Here is a 9,127-nt window from a genome sequence, read left to right on the forward strand (position 1 = left end):
AATAAGGAATTTTGCAGACCAGACACATCTTGTAGTTGCTGGTGAACTGCCAAAGTGAAAATCACATTAGTATTATGTGGATGCACTATTAAGTCTGCTAGGTGTTGCAATTCATACCTGTCCATGGGATAAACATGTAGCTCCCTCTCCCATATTTTTGCCAGCTTCAGTGGTACTGTTACATTTTCAAATAACACAGTTCAGAGAGCAGCTCTAGAACTCTGCTTGATCATTGAAGTTTCAATAAAATTGAAATGGGACAGTATAAACCTCAGTCAAAGTGTGAGCTCAGAGCACTTAAGCCAAAGAATGTCTTCATTGTGAATAGTCACCTGCTCAGGAATAAGATCTGTTCTAGACATTGGCACTTACTGATCTAAAAATAATTTTTTCCTTTCATTTCCAAACTAGAAACACATTTTGTTTTGCTGATTTTTAGCTTGCCCACAATCATGCTAATCCCCTAGAGATGTGATTCTCTCAAAGCAATCTGTACATTTTTCAGTGAGTTATGTGTACCAACTCTAAATACATGTAGCCTGATTAAATCACTGATAATTTGGGATATATTAAAATCAGTTTGCTTATTATATAGGGTAAATTAATATAACACAACACAGCAAGTTTCTTTATTTTAAATTACATTGTTCTTCACTTTTCAGAGGAAGGCCCTCCCTCTGATATCACTTGCATTGATGTGAAATTATTGGGAATTTTTTACATGAACAATTTATTATGTTTTTCTAACTGTAGCTGCAGTTTTGGTGGGATTGCAGATCATTTCCTTGCTACAGATTGCTAGTTGTGATAGCTACTTCATATTATTAAGTAGCTATATTCTGGTGTGAGAATCTTTTGCATTATCTTTTCCTGAAATAAATCTTCGTTTTGTAAACAATAGATGGGATATAATTCATTTTTTCCACTAAAACATTGGAAAACTCTTAAAAATTTCCCAAGATCTGAGACTTTAATATGCTCTTGTAGTAGCTCTGATAGTGGAGAAGAAGTAAAAACAAAGGTGAACTCCAAAATAACATAGAAGCAGAAGGGTTAAGGCTGTAGGAGGGGGGAAAAAACCCCGGTGAAGTTATTCTAAAAGGAGTAATGATAATGAACCAAGAGGGTCATATGTCTGTGCTGCCTGTGTACATAGTGGGCTCAATAGTTGGAAGAAAGGGCAATTTTCTAATTGTGACGAGTTTTACTGCTGTTTCTGTCTCTCTCTGTGTCTCTCCTATATTTTTTTTTTCCTAAATGGCTCTTTTGTCATGCTACAGTCCAGATCTGTCTCTGTTGGTGGCTTATTATGTTGCTGCATCAAAACCTCATAGCAAGAGATTGTAAACTTGCTTATCTGAGTAGTATTTCATCAAACTGTCTTTTCAAAACTCATGAAGTATCACACAGTTTCTCTCCTGGTTGAGGAAAGCATTGGTGACACAGAGTGACAGGGGATCTCAGATTGATCTCACTAGGCCAAGCTTCAGTTCTGGCAGGCTGACTGGCAGGAGAGAAGTGAAGAGTATGAGACCCATAAAGTGGGTACCTGCACTGCCATTAAAACCATTATGAAAAAGAGCACCAGTTATTCCTGGGTCTCTGAACCTTCACCCACCTGTCATCCAACAGCAGATTTAGGAGAGAGGTCTAGACAGTCCTTCAGGACTGCTGAAGGTGCAAGTTGAAGTATTTTCTGCATTGCAGGTGGAGATCCAATTTCAGGTTTTCTCTGACTAGTTATAGTATTGAGTGGCTGCAGCAGCACAGTCTGAAATGAGGCAGCCAGTGCCTGGTCTGTGCTACTGTAGTTATGCTGTCATTTTAGCATCAGTTGCAGTGTTCTTAAAGCCATATTTGTCTCCCAGGTGCAGTGTTCTTACAGCCATGTTTTCCTCCTAGGTCTGTCAGTGGGAAGAAGCTTTGTTCTACCTGTGGTCTCCCTCTTGGAAAAGGAGCTGCCATGATTATTGAAACACTCGGTCTCTATTTCCATATTCAGTGCTTCAGGGTATGGTTCTTGCTTTATTAAGAAAAACATCAAGTCATGCACAGTGCAAGTAGAGAGTAGATGTGAAACTGAAAATTAGAGGACCAGGGGATTTACATGGTTGTTATGTCTGAGCATGTCTGTAAAGAAGTGGAAATAACACAACTAATGTGTTATCTTGCAGTCAGACACATTGATTGGACTAAAACCTGTGATCAAGCACACAAATTTAGCTTCTGTTCTTACAGGGGGGGAACTATCATATAATTTCTCTATTGTGCTCATTGGTTTTTAAATATGACATTATTTACCTTGCAAGTTTTTTTTTTCCTTCCAAAAGCATGATCAGTCCCAAAGCCATCTTTGATCTGTCCCATGGTTGGAAAGCTTTGACTATGGAATGAATGGTGTATTCTGGCTTTTACCAGAAATATTTCTTGACTGTTCTTGAGTGTTTTCTAGAGAAATCAGAAAGTATCCATTTCGATTATCTCTGGCTCAATCGATATTAGACATTTGTGAAGACTTTTTTGATTTTAGACATTTACCCAGACTAAATCTCTGGTCTCTTTAAACTTTGTACATTACAACTTACCTGCCTTCAGAATGCAGCCTTAAAGTCAGATGTCCCATATAAGAATTAGGCTTCACTTCTGTGTAAGCAGAGGCTGCTGAAATCCAATCCTAAACACTTCTGACTGTATAGAAGCCCTCTTACTGGTTTGTAGTGTTCCCCAGGAGTATGGGCTGGGTTCTAGGCGGGTATTTTTCTCACCGTTCCAAGAACTACTTGAACAAAAGTAAAAATTTGGGAAGAGTTGTGACAAATAGCAGGGCATGATCTCTCTTACTTTCTGTGTTCTTCACCTGACAGTGTGGGGTTTGCAAGGGCCAGCTGGGAGATGCAGCGAGTGGCACGGATGTCAGGATCAGAAATGGCCTTCTGAACTGCAACGATTGCTACATCCGATCCCGGAGTGAGTACCGAGCCTGGCAGCTCCGACAGGGAATGCTGTGGCCATGATTTAACTGCTGGCTTTGTCCAGCTCTGACACTCAGGTGTGGCTTCACCATGGGAAGAGGAGGCTTCCCACGCCATTTCAATGATTTTCTCTTATCAGAAAAGATTTCCAAGCCCATTAAATTTTCCCAGAGGATCTCTGTCAAGCACTATTAGACTCAAAGGTTGTTTCTGTGCATAAACATGAACTCCTATACTATGCACAGATTTTTCATGACCCAGAGGCTTGGATCTCTCACATCACATGAGACAATGTAGATAATTCTACCTGATCTAGGACCCTGGTCGTGTTTGGAGAAGTTCCCATCTTTTTTAAATCTCTAGGCCTCCTTTTGCGGACAAAATGGTTGTGTGAAATATTAAGAACGTTCTGAAACTCATAGTGAATCCTTGTGGTGGTATCCCCAGATATGTTCTTGCCATACATTTTGAAGAATGAGCCCATCAATTGCATGTCAGAAAGAAAACTTTGTGATTTTGCTGCCTTAGAGCAGGTCACCTAAATGTCTTTCCAAGTCCTGGGATACTAAATTACAAGAACATTTCAGCTTTGCCCCAATGTCACCAGTGATGGTCAGTGATCATGCTGGTTTCCACCTTGTGGAAGCAGTAAGATGCAAAACAATAGGATTAATTGTCTTCCTGTTAAATATTTTTTGGGATATTCACTGCCTACAGTTCCAACTGATAAGTGGACATCTAGAGCTCTTTTTGCTTACAATTTCCCTTGCCCTCTCCCAAAAGTACTGGCTGTAGAAATTCAGTAGGAAAGGTACCTCCCTACCTCTGCCAGAAGAAAAATGGGTACATTTGCTCTGGTGCTTCAGGAATGAGATACTTCTCCATCAGCAGAGCTAGAGGGTGCTATTGTATAACTGGATTTTTTGGCGATTTTTTTCTTAAATTCTGCTAAGAAATGTTATCAACTTTTTATTATTTATTTAACCTGAAATATTTAGAAATAGCTTTTTCCCTTCCCTATAGTGCTTGATACTATAAATCTTCCTCATGTGGATGAGGTCCTGACCCTTAAAATGCAGATTTACTCATCCAGCTTTACAAAAAATGAGAGGAAGGTATGAAAGTTATCATTTCCTTTTCTTCTTAGTCCTTTTTACTTAAATGAAAATCTAGATCCCTTGAGGATAGATAAAGGCTCAAAAATTATCAGCTTATATGCTGTGGAAATCACTCTATCCATTATAACTTCTACAGCAGTGTTACTAGAAAATGCATTAGAGAGCTGTGTGCAGTGTTTCATGTAACAATGTTTTGCCTTTGCACATACCCAGCAGAATGGTAACCAAGTCCATGACAGAGGAAATAGGTTTTGAGAAAATGTATGGCTACTGAAGAATAATAATGGCATGGGGGTTTTAATTTTTACAACAAATTGCCTCTTCCTGCTGGGTTCACTGGTCATGCAAAATCTCAAAATCCAGCCAGTTGAATTTAAGCTGCAGTAACTGTTGTTGACAATTGAAAGGATAGAACTGTATGCTTTGGATAGAACTGCAAATATTGCTAGTTGCTATTTTTTAGCTAAAATTTGATGCACTGCACGCCTGAAATTAAGAATAAACTGGAGCAATGTCAATGTTTTGCCTTTCAGTTCTGGGAATAATGCTGCAAAATGTCAAATCAGTTGTTTGATTGCATGGCTTATGCCTTCCTGCCCCCATGAAACCTGTGCAGCAGTGGGCAGAAGTGACAATCTCTGACTAACCTAGGGTCAGTCAGTATTGTTTGGAGACAGTTACGGACATCTTGATGAAATATTTTGACTCCCAGAAGCTTATCTGAAAAAATGGACAATTCTGTTTCGAAATAAATCATCAGAAAAGACGACTAGAGAAGCATTAAGGATTATGTAGTAGTCCAGGGTCCAAAACATTTCTGGTTTTCAGATAAAAGTGGATGGGGCTTTTATCAGTAGGTTGTTTCTGTACAACGAAACCTCACAAGGAAGGAAATTCTCTATTCAATGTCAAACACAGGGAGTGGTCACAGGTTGATGAGAGTCAAAGTCAAAGGCTGCAGAGTCTTAAATAAATATACACACAAGTACTTTGGCCATAAAATAAGATAAAACTTCATGCAGAATGCATTCAACATGTGGTAAGGAAAATGTATTTCCACTGGAATTAGGCTGAATCTTTGTCATAGTTACTGCGCCCCCCCCCAGCTTTGCAGAAGAAAGAAAAGACAGGGCGCAAATATATAAAGCTCCAGATAAATTTTTTTTAATTGTAGAGATCATGTACAGAAAAGTCTATATTTGTTAAAATTTGTAACCAATTGCTTGTTTTGGTTTTGTTTTGTCTAGCTGCTGGACAGCCAACTACATTGTGACATGACTTTCAGTCCTAATAAATTTCAAGAAGGAACTCTCTTCTCATATGTATCGGCTGCCTCCAGACAATCACTTGTAAAAGCTTGAATCCATGGACATGATGGCTCTCATCTCGTTTTTAAAAACTCACAAAAAAGCTGCACCTGCTCCTTTGAAATGCAATATGTTGGTTTTTGCTTCCTTAAGAAATTTGCAAAATATGTATGACCATGTTTGGGAAGGCAAAGCCTGAGTACTATAAAAAAAAAAAACAAAACCACCTTTCAGGTATGCTTATGATACCCAGTCTGTTACCTTGTTCTTTTGAAAGTAATAAGAGAATAGACATGCAATAAAGCTGTTTTGTTTTAATATTTCTAGCAATTAAAAAGTTTAAGTTTACAGAACCTTTATAGAATATGCCAACTTGAGCTGAGAAGTAATTTTGAGATAGTATCTAATCAGTGCATTTGGAAAACTAAACATCACAGCACGACTTCTCTGTTATAACTGAAGCTATAACTTTTTTTATACAGAGACTAGTTTGATAATACATCCTGTACTTCTGAAGCATTTTTTGTTAATATTACCTTCAATGGAGGGTAGAAGTTAAACAAATAAATTATTGCACCTTTAGTCATAGGAATTTTTGTTTGTGTACCTCAAGTAATGTTCATGACTATAGCTTAATATTCTCTGAAATAAAGATTTCTTCATTAAACCTAAAGACTGCATACCATTAACAATGGGCAAATTCCCATCAGGAGCAATCCTTCTTAATAAGCCCAGCAGCCTGTGTTGTTATTAAAGTCGCTGGAAGGTGATGTGGGGAAGAGCAGCCGAGCGGAGCTGTGAGTCTCTGAGCTGAGCTTGATGATGTGGTGAAGCTTTTCTCTTTGGCATGTGACTTGCCAGTCGATTTGAGTGGGCTGGACATCTGCTCATTCACTTGCAAACATTACACTTGGTTGAAATCTCATGCAGAGAAACACATGTGGTTTGGGTAACCCCCCAGGGTGGAGAATTAGACATCCTTGAGCCTGTGTTCCTCCATCCACTATCCAAAAATAGTCAGCAAAACCCAGAAGTGTGGAAGATGGGCCGGGAGGAGGCTGGAGTCACAGGCAGAAAAACTACCTTGCCCGTGTTTGGGACAATTTTCCTTTGTGCTCTTTGATTAAGCATGTGCTCCTTACTAAAGTGATCCAGCAGCTCATTGAAACAGAGGGTTCAGCAGATCTCTACAATACACAGACGAAATTAGGGAATGTATTGCAACTGTAAAATATCCTAACACTTTTTGGGAAACAGTTACTGGAAATATCTTCAAATGGAGGGGAAAAAATCTTTTTCTGCCTTAAAACCACTATAAAACTAAATGAATAGAGATTTCTTTTATCTATGTGCATATCTGTCATCTTTTGATGTGTTGGTAAATAGAAATGAAGTGGTTGTTAGGGAAGCAATAATTCTGAGTTGTTCTCTAGATAGCAGTTATTTATTGAAATGCTAGACAGTTGCTTGCATGTGAGTTGCATAACCATGCAAAACTATGTGTCATCAAACACACCCATGTGATGTCATTGGAGGACATTGTGACTATCTGCTGGAAAGTTACATGTGACTTCCTCAATATTGTGCCTTAGAAAATGCAAAGCTGTTGCACACAGTCAGCAATGACTTATGGATGCAATAAATCCAACAAGCTGAAGTCCTTCTTGGACTTCACCTGGGGAATATTTTTAAGTAAAAATTAAATAAATCAGACAAATGTTTTGGAACTAAAAGTGATATCCTATATTTTGATCAACCACCTGCATGATTTACTGTTAAAAGGTTTTGGTAAGCAGGATGCTTACTGTCTGCTTGTGGTTGTTAAAACATTTTCCCACAAAGAATGTGTAACATGGAAATTCAAGAAGCAGATTTCGTATCTGATGTGGTACATCTGTGTAACTCCCTGCGCTGCATTAAGGATATGTAAATATATAATGTCTGAACCTAATTTTTAAATGAGACTGTGCATGCTTGTGCATCTATTTGGTATGGGTCTCTAGCACTGCTTCACCCACATGATAGAGTTAGATGTGCAAACCAGTCCCCAAGTGTATCAAAGGTTGGTGTCTGAGAGGTCAGGTCCGCTTCTCATTCATGTAGGGGCAAGTGCCCAAAGGGCTTAGGAGCATGGTTGGGATAAAGTGCATGAAGGAGGGGGGAGGGATGTTGCATCACACTGCGGACACATCACTGGGTCTCTGGAGCTGCTTAGGAATTGCTCCCAGTGTCTATCAGATAGTTTTGTGTATGCATGCTTTAGCAAAGTTGATTGTACTCAAAGTGAAATGAAGCAGCGCTCAACAATGACGATTTTTTTCCCCTAATGAACATCTATTCACCAGCACAGAATAATTTCCAACAGTTTTCCAAATCGTACTTGCCAACTTCTTATGTTTGATTTTATATTCCCTCTGGAATCTTACATGGCAAATTCATTCAGGCTAAGATTTTTTTTTTCTTTTCTTTTTTTTTTCCAGTTTAAACACATTAAGATTATACATTTCTAGTCAGGAACTTTGAGCACATAAAAAAATAATGCTTTCCCACATTTGAACTGCAATGTAAATGTATTTGTTGCAAAAAATGATTTATTATTACTAAGCAAGTACAATATATGTAATGGGTTTTAGATGTTTTGGAATTTATTTAGCCTCTTACTACTTCAGAGAACCTGAACAGGTGTCATAACCCATCTGTATTTTACAAGCCCATTTTCATGGTGTATTTTTTCCTTACTCTTGCTATGTAGTGTTATTGATGCAGTACATCTGTAGTTTTCAGTGAATGTCGTAAAGGTTGGTGAACCAGAGGGAAACCATCCTTATCTGCATGTCCGTTCAGGGACAAGGATTGCTCTCCTAGCTGGGGCTAATGTTGAATACCAATTATGCTAATCTTCCCTTTATTTTATTTATTCTAAAATGCCTCTGGAAATTAGGAAAACTTGTCTAAAACTCAACAGCTTTTATAGTAAATGTATGTTTATAAATAAAATGTTGATTACCTTTGGTGGTGTTGATTTCACTTATTCTAACTAACTTCTATTATGTGAACCTGGATTGCAGAGTAGAGGCTTCTGCTTGGTTGAGCTTGGCTGAGCCAAACTATGTTTCCCAGGACTTAGTGTATGAGATGAGACAATAAAAAAGACATGGCTGAGATGGCAAAATACACTGTGGATTGCCGCTGAAAGCTGTAGCTCTCTATTCACAAGAGCATGTGTGCCTGTTGTGGTAAAAGATGAACAGAAAAGGCTTTCTGTGAAGAGGCTAACCCAAAGTCCTCAGATCTTTCATCAGTGTTGGTCGACTGTGGTTCAGACCTTCACCCAACAAAGCACTTTGTATATGGCAGTGCTAAATACGTGCTTAATTCCATTTCCATGTAGCAAAGATCCTGGAGTTTGTGCTTAGTTTTGCATTTACTGAGGTGTCTCACTGTCTTGAATTGCAACAAGGGTAAAACTTGTCCAGTCACCAGCAGAAAGTTCACAGAAAATTTTAAACTAATAACTGCCCCTTTTTCTATTGGGTCTTAAGTGGATGACAAGTTTGAGTTTGTGCCAGTAGAGCATCTCGGCTGTCAGATGAGTCATGGGGATGTACAGACAATTTAATTTTTCATTCATTCATTCATTCATTCATTCATTCATTCATTCATTCATTCATTCATTCATTCATTCATATGCTGGTTCCCCAAAGGCAGGGGTGGTGGCCATGCACTATTC

At 38.5% G+C, this 9,127-nt stretch overlaps 1 protein-coding gene across 2 annotated transcripts in view; it reads left to right on the forward strand.

Annotated features, from left to right (window-relative positions):
- Positions 1–8,408, forward strand: part of LIMCH1 (LIM and calponin homology domains 1) — a 174,422-nt gene extending 166,014 nt beyond the window's left edge. For both annotated transcript variants that reach the window (XM_064710318.1, XM_064710319.1), the window contains 3 exons: positions 1,903–2,011; positions 2,865–2,967; positions 5,338–8,408. In XM_064710318.1, the coding sequence (XP_064566388.1) occupies positions 1,903–2,011; positions 2,865–2,967; positions 5,338–5,363 (238 nt within the window). In that variant the 3' untranslated portion in view covers positions 5,364–8,408. The remainder of the gene's footprint in view (positions 1–1,902; positions 2,012–2,864; positions 2,968–5,337) is intronic.
- Positions 8,409–9,127: the final 719 nt, after the last annotated feature.

This window comes from Zonotrichia leucophrys, chromosome 4 (assembly GCF_028769735.1).
Source record: "Zonotrichia leucophrys gambelii isolate GWCS_2022_RI chromosome 4, RI_Zleu_2.0, whole genome shotgun sequence".
Taxonomy (NCBI): domain Eukaryota; kingdom Metazoa; phylum Chordata; class Aves; order Passeriformes; family Passerellidae; genus Zonotrichia; species Zonotrichia leucophrys.